This window comes from Cricetulus griseus, assembly GCF_003668045.3.
Source record: "Cricetulus griseus strain 17A/GY chromosome 1 unlocalized genomic scaffold, alternate assembly CriGri-PICRH-1.0 chr1_1, whole genome shotgun sequence".
NCBI classification, from domain to species: domain Eukaryota; kingdom Metazoa; phylum Chordata; class Mammalia; order Rodentia; family Cricetidae; genus Cricetulus; species Cricetulus griseus.
The window spans coordinates 110,596,915-110,608,263 of NW_023276807.1; the positions used below are offsets into that span (position 1 = coordinate 110,596,915).

Consider the following 11,349-nt stretch of genomic DNA (forward strand, 5'->3'; position numbering starts at 1 on the left):
CGGAGCACGCGGGACCCCGCTCCCCGCGCCGCCCGCCTTCCCAGCTCCGCACCTTGGTGTCCACGTCCGCCAGGCAGTCCCGGCGGAACTGGTCGAAGAGCCCCTGGCTCTTGAGGTGGTTCACGATCATGGCAACGAGCTGCGGGTCTCCGGCGCCGGCACCCGCGCCGCCCGGGCCGCTCGCTCCGGCGCCAGCCCAGGGCCTGGCGGCGGCGGCGGAGGCTGCGGCTGCGGCGGCGGCGGCGGCGGCGCGGCGGAGGCTGCGGCTGCGGGTTGGTGGCCATGGCGGCCCGGGCCGTGGAGCGCGCGAGCCCAGGCGGGCAGGCGCTCCGTGGGAGGCGGCTACACAGGTCCCGCCGCCTGAGGGAAACCAACGGGATGTTGTTACGGAACCAGCGGATCTAGAACAACCCCGGAAGTGAAAAGGAACTGAGGGAAAAGAGGAAAAGGCGGTGACAGCAGCAACTAAAGCCTGGGTACGGGGGCCGCCATGGTCCAATTTCAGCCGCCTCGAGTCGTGAGCGCCCTCGCGAGGCCAAGCCAGGCTGGAACAGGCTGTGGTGGTGTCTGCCGCTGGGAGGCAGAGCTGCTGAGTCTTGCGTGAGAGCTTAAGTCTGCCTGCGTTCCACCTTCAGCGTCAGCTCAGAGTAAAAACCCCTGGTTTTACCTGTGTGGCTGCCAGCCTCACCGCACTTGTTCCTTTTTCTCTGAGTGGTGGAGACCCGTAGACATTAATATTGCGAACTGTTCGTGGGACTGCGGGCGAACTTTCCGGAGTCTAGGATTCTGTCCATTTTCTTTCCAGCAGGGTAACTTCAGGGTCTTGCTTTTCTGTTCCACCCACCCATCCCATTTTTCCTTTGGCGTCCTTTGCTGTTCTTCTGGTGTGTCTCCCTCTCTTGCTCTATCCTACCGGCCTCCCATTACTGTCTCTTAAGACAGGGTTTTAGTTATGAGGCTTTTGCTGCTCGGTAAAGTGATAGTGAAGTTTATATAGCATTATGTCTCAGGCATGGCATGTGCTCACGTTAAGGCATTTTTAAGTCCTTGGAAGACAAGACTAGGTCACTGTGTATTCTGGCGTTTTATATCAACTTGACACAAATTATAATCTTGAGGAGGGTACCTCAGTAGAGAAAACTGCTCCATAAGATCTGGCTGTAGGCATACCTGTGGGTCATTTTCTTAATTATGATTGAAGTAGAGGGCCCTAGTCAATTGTGGGTGGGGAGAACCCTGGGCTAGTTGTCTTGGGTTCTATAAGGATGTAGCCTATAGGGATCAAACCAATAAGCAGCATTCTTCCACGGCCTTTGTGTCAGTTCTTACCTTCAGGTTCTTGCTCTGTTTTAGTTTCTGTCCTGACTTCCTTTGGAGATGATGAACTGCAAAGTGGAAGTACAAGTTGCTTTTGGACATGATTGCTTTTGGACATCATAGCTGTAGTAACTCTAATTAGAACACTCTACTAATCTCATTTTGCACATCAGGAAATCATGTAAATCATACAAAGTTACACAGCCAGGAAGTCGCCTGTCCTCGGACTGAGTTGTTTTTAAAATTATTCTTAAAATTGGGCAGTAGTGTCCCATGCCTTTAATCCCAGCACTCGGGAGGCAGAGGCAGGGTGAGTTCACTCCTATAATCCCACCACATCTGATATATATATATATATATATATATATATATATATATATATATATGTGTGTGTGTGTGTGTGTGTGTGTGTGTGTGTGTGTGTGTGTGTGTGTGTATTATGTACATACTATATAGTAATCCATTTTCAAAATAAGCTTTGACAACAAGATGATATTATAACTTGTTTTTCCTTAGTGTACCAACAATGCAATGCAATATTGTTAAATGTATGTTGTCAAATGTGCATATAATATGAAAAGGCTTAGTGTTTATTCGGTATATATGTATAAATCTAATTTATACAACTTTTCTGAAATAGCTAAATGAGAATCATCCATAAAAATGTGAAATTTGTGAAAATGTGAAAAACTTCACAAATTTAATTAGGCACAATAACTAAACTTTAAAAAATAATAAAAAATATTTGCTACTAAAAAGAATTTGTTTAGAGGCTAATAAATAATATTACTTATATGTAATATATAAAAGGTCCTAAACCTTTTCCAAAGTGTTTGAAGGTATGAATTAATTATAATTTAGAAAATAGACAACTGATATCCTAAAATATGTGCTGGTTGGCTGGTTGGCAAATCTAAGAATTAGCATGTTTGTATACAGGAATTCAGGTTACACTGTTTGTATACAGGAATTCAGGTTACACTAATCACACACACTAGATACAATGTAGCTTGAGCAATGTCATAGCCTTGAAAACCTCCCTGGATACATTAAAAAGAATCCAGGTCACTGATCTGTATTGCTGGCCTGTTTCAAAAGCACTTTGCTTTCTGTTTGAGGCCAGATTCTAGTGATGAATATTGTAATTACCTGGAGAAAAGGGAAGGGGCTCATTAACAATTTTTACTTTCAGAAAGCTGTTTAAAGTAGTGTTTCTTGCCAGTGACTTCTTCTTTTGCTTTATTTGCTCTGGATTGTTTCCTTAGAAATGATAATACAATTTTGACAATAGTGCAAAAAAAATGGCACCCTCCACCTCCCCTCTGCCCTGTGAACAGGCACTCTGTGAACAGCCTCTGTGGGAACACTGGAGGCACAAAGGTTCATTATTTGCCTTTCCAAGGTTAGTGCCCTGTTGCAGCCATTTTTCTTTTTCTGTGGAAATATGAAGCAGCCCATGACATTCCCAGGTGGGCATGTCACCTGGGAAAAGCATTCTACAATGCTTTTCTTACATTCTACAATGTAAGAATCGGGGTCAGTTTCCTTATGAAAGAGCTTGAAAGTTGTAAATAACTCTGTGTGAGATTCACATGAGGAGAAATAGGAAAGAATGTAAGGTGCAGACAGTGAGGTACAATTCTGGGACAGTTGCTAGGGACTAGAAAGCCCACTTCCTGCCAGTCTGGAAATGCCTGAGGGCAGGATGCTGTGGAAATGGCAGCTGCACATATGGCACCCCAAGGAGCTGTAAAGTTTACTAAGGTCAAAGGGGGGTCTGAGACAGCAAGATATCAGTTATGGCCAACAGTGACTATTACTGGTTTACAAAACTCTTAGGAAATGGGTTGGGATAGGAAGCTCAGAGCAAAGAAATCAAGAAGGAAAGTGTGTGTGTGGGTGTGTGTGTGGGTGTGAAGTCACATGTATTAATCACATTAGTTGTTGATGCTGTCAATGCAAAACATAGTTTTTAAAAGGGATTAGTTTGAGTCAAATATGGTGACCATGGTCCAGTAACATAGATTGAAATCGTCCAGAATGACATGTTCCACTGTGGAAGTGGTCACACGAACTTATAGTCAAAAGGCAGGAAACAGTAATAAACAAATGCATTTACCAAGTACATGGGGACACCAGGAAGACAAGAGGAACTTCTTCCCAGATACTGTCTGATGACATGCTTATTTTGGGGATTATCTTTAATTCACTATAAAGTTTTTACTTCAAGTCAGATATAAAGGTGGGTGATTGTCTTAGTCATTGTTCTTTTACTGTGAAGAGACAGCATGACAACTCTTATAAAAGAAAGCAAGAAGGTTTGCTTATAGTTTCAAAGGCTTAGTCCATTATTATTATCATGATGGAAAGTAGACAAGCATGGCTCTGGAACAGTAGCTGAGAACTCTATATCCTGATCATCTAGGCAGCAGGCAGAGGTGATGGGGGAGGGGAGAAGAGAGGAGAAAGTGGGCTTGGTGTGGACTTTTGAAATCTTAAGGCCCACCCCCGGGAACACATCTCCACCAACAAGGCCACACCTCCCTAATCAATAGTCCATCAGTTGGGGACCAAGTATTCAAATGCATAAGCCTATGGGAACCAGTTTCAAACCACCACTGTGATAACCACTGCCTACTAAAGGGAATAAGTTTTGATTAATATATTTTTGGCTTTGCACATTCTCCTGTTCATAATCGCCATATTGTAATTGGCTAGTCAATATAAAAAATGTTTAAAATAACTATGAGTTTTTTGTTTATGTTTTCTTTATTTCAATTTTAATTTTAAGGGGATTTTGGTTCATAGCTTCCCCAGTTGGTCAAACATCAAACTTGGTACATGTAGAGGCTAAATCCACATGATGTTTTATGTTCTATGGCATGAGGAATACTCATTGCTATTATATGAGATAGAGGAGATGCATAAAACAGGTGAGTGTTCTTCAGGAGAGAAAAACAGCTGCTTAAGCTACTGGGTTGGCTAGTTTCATGTCAACCTAACACAAGCTTGTAGCTGTTTTCTTTTCTTTTTTTTTTATCTACTACCAGTTTCCAAATGATGGAAGACTTTATATTAATTATGAAAGCTTGGCCTTAGCTTAGGCTTGTTCCCAACTAGCTCTTACAATGTAAATTAACCATCTATACTAATCTATGTTCTTCCATGTTGCTTGTTATCTCTCCTGAGTACCTTATATTGGATTTTCTCTGAGTCTAACTGGTCTGTCTCTCAGATTCTTCCCCAGAGTTCCTCTCTCTCCCCGGAAGTCCCACCTATCCTCTATTGCCTAGTTATTTGCCATTCATCTCTTTATTAAAACAATCAGAAGGTGTCTTAGGCAGGTGAAGTAAAATACAGTATGATTAAATATCCTGCAGCACAAGCCAAAGTCATCTGAGAGGAGGGAACATCAATTTAGAAAATGACTCCATAAGATTGAGCTGCAGATAAGCCTGCATGGCATTTTCTTAATTAGTGATTTATGGAGGAGGGCCCAGGCCATTGTGGGTGGTGCAATCCCTGGGCTTGTGGTCCTCGGTTCTATGAGAAAGCAGGTCAAGCAAGCCATGGGGAGAAAGTCAGTAAGCAGCATCCTCTGCATGATCTCTGCATCAGTTCCTGTTTGAGTTCTTGTCCTGACTTTCTTCAGTGACAGACTTTGATATGGAACTATAAGTCAAATAAACCCTTTTAGCTTGTGGTGTTTGTGATAGTTTGAATGCGATTGGCCCCCATAATCTCATAGGGAATGGCACTATTAGTGGCTTTGTTGGAGTGGATATGGCCTTGTAGTAGGAAGTGTGTTACTGTGGGGGCAGGCTTTAAGGTTTCCTATGCTCAGGATACCGCCCATTATCTCAGTCAACTTCTTGCTGCCTCCTGGTCAAGATATAACCAGCATCAGATCTGCCTGCACACCACATGCTCCCTGTCATGATGATAATGGGCTGGACCTCAAAAACTGTAAGCAAGCCACCCCAACTAAGTGTTTTCTTTATAAGAATTGAGATGGTTATGGAGTCACTGCACAGTAATAAAAACCCTAACTAAGTACCCACCCCCCCACGCAGGCAGGACCTTCCAGAGTCTACTGACATCTAAGCCTTGACCTGCCTACACCCACAAGAAGAGGAGATGAGAGGTAGAGACCCCACCTGCACCCACTGGAGGAAGGGATGGAAAGACAACAGGGTAAAAACACATTCAACAACAGAAAGACCAATATGATGCCACCAGAGTCTAGGAACTCTACACCAGCAAGACCTGAACATCCCAATGTAGATGAAGCAGAAGAGAATGACCTTAAAAACAACTTTATGAAGATAATAGATATCCTCAAAGAGGAAATGAGAAAAATCCCTTAAAGAAATGGAAGTAAAAACAAACGAAAAATACAAGAAATGGAGAAAAAGACAAACCAAAAAATTCAAGAAATAAACAAATCTCTTAAAGAAAGCAAAAAAACCAAGAAAGGGAACAATTCAAACAGTTCAAGGCTTGAAAGCTTAAATAGAAACAATAAAGAAAACACAGAATGAGGGAATGCTGGAAATAGAAAAGCTGGGTAAACAGTCAGGGACTATAGACATAAGTATAACCAACAGAATACAAGAGATAGAGGAGAGACTCTCAGGTGTTGAAGATTCAATAGATGAAATAGACTCATCAAGCAAAGAAATCTTAAGTCCAACAAATCCCTAACACAAAATATACAGGAAATATGGGACACCATGTAAAGGCCAAACTTAAGAATAATAGGTATAGAAGAAGGTGAAGAAATCCAGCTCAAGGATACAGAAAACATATTCAACAAAATTGTAGAATAAAACTTTCCCAACCTAAAGAAGGACGTGCCTATGAAAGTACAAGAAGCTTGCAGAACACCAAATAGACTGGACCACCAAAAAAGTCCTCTTGCCACATAATAATCAAAACACCAAACATACAGAATAAAGAAAGAATATTAAGAGCAGCAAAGGAAAAAGGCCAAGTAACATATAAAGGCAGACCCACCAGAATTACTCCTGACTTCTCAATGGAAACTCTAAAAGACAGAAGGTCCTGAATAGATGTTCTCCAAAGGATGAAGGATGACCATGGATGTCATCCCAGACTACTAAACCCAGCAAAGACTTCAATCACTATAGATGGAGAAAACAAGATATTCCATGACAAAACCAGATTTAAACAATATGTATCCACAAATCCAGCCCTACAGAAAGTACTGGAAGGAAAACTCCAATTGAATGAATTTAGCTTCACTCACAAAAACTTAAGCAATGGATAATTCCACTTTACCAAAACCCAAAAAAGGGGAGTGGGATCCACACACAATACCACTACCACCACCACCACCAAATCCAAAACAAATAATTAACAACTAATGGTCATTAATATCCCTCAATATCAATGGTCTTAACTCACCAATAAAAAGACACACGCTAACAGAATGGATGTGATGATAGAAACCATCCTACTGCTGCATAAGAAACACATCTTAACTTCAAAGACAGACATTACCTCAGAGTAAAGGTTTGGGATAAGATTTTCCAATTAAATGGACATAAGAAACAAGCTGGTGTAGCTGTCCTAATATATAACAAATTAGACTTCAAACTAAAATCAATCAAAAGAGATGAAGACTGTCATTTCATATTCATCAAAGGAGAAACCCATCAAGATGAAGTGTCAATTCTGAACATATATGCCCCAAATAAAAAGTCATTACTAAAACTCAAATCACCATGACCACAGCAACTCTTATAAAGGAAAGTATTTCATTGGAGCTTGCTTACAGTTTCAGAGCTTTAGTACATTATCATCATGGTTAAGATCCTGGCAGCAAGCAGGTAGACATGGCACTGGAGAACTACCTGAGAGTACTATATCTCAATCTGCAGGCCTCAGGAAGAGAGAGCCACTGGTCTTGGCTTGAGCTATGAAACCTCAAAGCCTACCTTCAGTGACACAATCCTCCAATAGGGTTACACCTCCTAATCGTTCTTAAATGTTACCACTCCCTGATGACTAAGCATTCAAATATTTGGGGTTCATTCTTATTCAAACCACCACAGGTGCATATACATAATAGAATGTTATGTAAATTCAACCACAGTTCTCCTTCCTCCTCTCCTCCCCTTACCCTACCCTTCCACTCTTCAGAAAGTTATTACCAATATTTTTAATTGAAATTGTGACAATTCAGTAGTAGCACAAGCTCCTTGTAGAAAACTAGAAACAATTTGTTGGTATTAGTGAGTAGCCTGGAGGTAAGAAAAAGACCCAGACTGAACCAATTGAACCCTCTCTTTGGAAATCTTTTAAGGTAACTGACATCTTATTTCAAAGGGCACACTGGAGGCCGAAGTCTTCAGTATTAAAAAAGCAGGTCCTCAGCCACATGGGCAGAGCTGGTATTCCAACACAGGTGAGACACAGGTGATTGTCCTGCCTGCACAGCGCATGTTACAGATACATTTATCTCTAGACATTGATTATGTGGGAAAGATTCTCAAAGGGGATCCTACTTGGTAGGAGCAGTGTTATTTATATGAAATGTGCATTGTTACTGTAACAGAAGGATATTCAAATCACAAGAGAGTTCAAGAAACACAGAATGAAGAGGAGGCTGATAGATTTCACACTTGGCAATATTTACCCCTTTGTAAACAAATAAACCTTGACTTGACACTTCCTATTAACTTACTCTGGCTTGCATCAAAACACCAACATACATCTGATAGTCTTCAAGACAAATAGGTTGCTCTTTTTATATCAGGGCTTTACTTATTCAGGGAGACCATGGATTGGTTAGTTGGGAGTTTAAAAGCTAGAATCATTTTTCTAGAAAGATTTGAAGAATCATTTCCATAGAATCATTTCAAGAGAGAAGAAGAGAGAGCTGGAAGGAGAAACTATGGCCACTTCTTCAAAGAAACTTGTAGAAAAATACTCAATTGTAATTATTAGACAAGAAACACTAAATTGTCAATCATACTTTTTTGATATGAGGTAGAATTTGTTCTAAGTGTTTTTCACACCAATTTGTGACCTGAGTAAGAGACAATTAGAAGGCGAGATTCAGAGAACTGTTTTTTAAAAAGTGTCTGAATAGCAGCCAGGAGTTTTCTTGATTGGATATGAGTTTGAATTTTCACCATTTTAAGCTATCAAAATGCATTTATTCTAATATAGATTTAACCCAGTAAATCTTTTCATAGAAAGATGGGTTGATAATCCTCCAGGCTTAGAATAAATTTTGGTAAGAGGTTTTCACACAGTAGACATGGAAAAGGAAGACTTGTACTCCCAAAGGAAGCTAAGAAAAAACAACAATGAAGTGTAGGGGACACTGTAAGCCATGCCTGCTAGAAGCTGGCTACAGGTGTGCCTGACCACGCCCATGATGTCAGGGTGACGAGGGATGGGGTTAAAAGGGATAGACAAGGCACACGGGGCCCCTTCTCTCTGGCCTCCCTGCCTTGCTGCCCCTGGCACACTCTGGCTTGGGTTTAGCTAACGTTTATCTAATAAAATATATCTTAACCTCACAGATTACATATCTTCTCTTTATAGTGAAGCCTTGACACAAAAAGACTGCCTGGGACCTAAAGAGAGCAATGCTTGACATTTTCCCATTTCAGACTCCCTGCCTAGTGTGTACCAATACAGCCTGTTCCCTGACTTCACTGACCTGAAATCTCAAAGGTCATAAAGTCAAGTTCTCAGACAGGATAAAAGATGAACTTCATCCACCTCCAACAGCTGACTTTCTAGGACCTTCTTCCTTCTGCTCTTACCTTTTGTTTCTCTTCATAACAACACAAAGGACAAGTACAATATCTGGTAAAGAAAAAAGATAAACCAACAGTCCTCATACTAAGTCACACTCATGTCACTACACCCAAGTAAACTCCTTAAAAATATACCTTTTCCTTTGGAAAAAAAAAGAAAAAGAAAACAAGCATAGACTTGTATCACTTTGTCACCAGTTTCCATAGGCAGAGACCACAAAGATGGGTATGGGATATGAATTCTTACCCATGTTGACTTGGTTATTGTCCAGGTCCTCTATCTACAGACACCAAAATAAGCAGAGTGATATTTCTGCCTCTTAGTAGTACCAAACAAGGTAAATTTTACTTTTTTGTGTTTTACAATTAATTGTTATTGTTATTATTACTATTAATATATATGTGTGTGATGTAGCTGGAAGTTTTTCTCTGTCTTGCCTGATCCCACTGGACTGGTTTCCCTGCCCCCTACCGGGTCCCCATAGCTGCTTATGAAATAATATTCTGAGGTTTAGCATATCAATTACAATTGTTTGGCCAATGGCTCAAACATATTACTGGCTAGCTCTGTCTTATAAATTAACTCATTTCTATTAATTTATGGATTGCTATGAGGCTGTGGCTTACTGGTAATGCTCTAGCATGTTACTCCTTAGGTGGCTACATGGTGTCACCATGACTCTGCCTTCCTTCTGTCAGCATATTTGTTTGGATTTCCCACATAGCTATATTTTGGCCACTGGTCAAACCAGCTTTTTCATCAACCAATAAAAGCAACATATATTCGCAGCATACAGAAGGACATCCCATATCAGTGTGTGTGTATGATGTGTGTAGGGGTCCATGTGCCACAGTGTAGGTGTGGGTGTATCCTCTACACATGCTAGAGGACAACCTTGTGGAATTGGTTTTCTCCTACCTTTACATGGTTCCAGGGATAAAACTCAGGTGTCAGGCTTGCATGGCAGGTGTCTTCACCAACTGAGACATCTCCCTGGTACTGTATAAAGGTATTATATTTATTATTTTCCTTCTGCCATCTCTGTCAGTTCATATGTGTGTTGATCTTGTTGATTTAAGGCCATTTTAATGTCCTCTATCCCCTCTGGCTCTTACACTCTTTCCCCCCTGCTCTTCCTTGGGGTTTCATAAACCCTGAGTGGGAGGGATTAGATAGAACACTTAGCCCTAAATGGGATAACTCTAAGTTCTATCACTCTACATAGTCTGGCTATGGGTCTCTGTATTTGTTCTCATCTGCTGCGGGAGGAAGCTCCTATGATAATAGCTGAAGAAGGCACTGATCTATGACTATAGCAAAACATCATTCAGAGTCATTTTATTGCTAGTATTTTTAATATTAATTTTAATTTTTTTAAAAACAGTAATATTTAATTTTACCCTAGGACCATAGTCTCTGGTTTTTGGTCACCCAAGCAAAGTTGGGTATGGGTTCCATCTGTGGAGGGCCTTAAGTTAAATCATATATTGGTGGGTTACTCCAACAAGCTTTGTGCCCTAGCATATCTTGCAAGCAGGACAACATGGTAGATGAAAGTTTTGTGGCTGTGTTGGTGCTAATGTTTCTATTTTGATTGTGTACAAAGCACCTTTCTGTACTAAAGATGCTATAACGTAGCATGTAGCTATGTAGGCATCAGCTCAACTTCTCCATGTTCTGTAGATGTTGATTTCAACAGCAGGGCCTTGCTGTCAGTCTTGGGTTGTCAAGCTGGTGTCCCTTTGGTATCCCTTTGACCAATCACTCAATCAGATACAACTCATTCCCAGTACTGGCAGCTTCATTTAGTGACAAGAGAAGGACATCTGGAACTCTGTCTCTCCCATTATTTGGTGATTTAATTTAGATTGTTTTCATTTTTGTATACATTTTAGGAAGCTTCTACTGTAGGTTTCCATACTATCCCTCCAATGGCCCTTAATTTTAGCCATCTCTCCCTCTAGTCCCTCGCTCATTCCTCTCCATCCTTCCCTCCTCACTTGATCCTCCCATTCCAGCCCCCATCTATCCATAACTATCTATTCTAAATCCCTCTCCTAAGGAGATCTATCTCTACCTCCTAGTCCCTTACTCTATACCTAACCTCTGTGGTGCTATGGATTGAGCTTGGTTATCATTGACTTCACAGCTAATATCCACATATAAGTGAATACGTACCATATTTGTGTTTCTCAGTCTGGAATAGTTCATACAGAATGTTTATTTTTCTAGTTT

General features: G+C 41.0%; 1 protein-coding gene across 1 annotated transcript in view; it reads right to left on the reverse strand.

The window, feature by feature from the left end:
• Positions 1-393, reverse strand: part of Bod1l1 (biorientation of chromosomes in cell division 1 like 1) — a 56,792-nt gene extending 56,399 nt beyond the window's left edge. The window contains 3 exon segments of the mRNA XM_027387019.2: positions 53-195; positions 198-251; positions 254-393. Coding sequence (XP_027242820.1) covers positions 53-195; positions 198-251; positions 254-284 — 228 coding nt within the window. The 5' untranslated portion in view covers positions 285-393.
• Between the last annotated feature and the right edge of the window lie 10,956 nt (positions 394-11,349).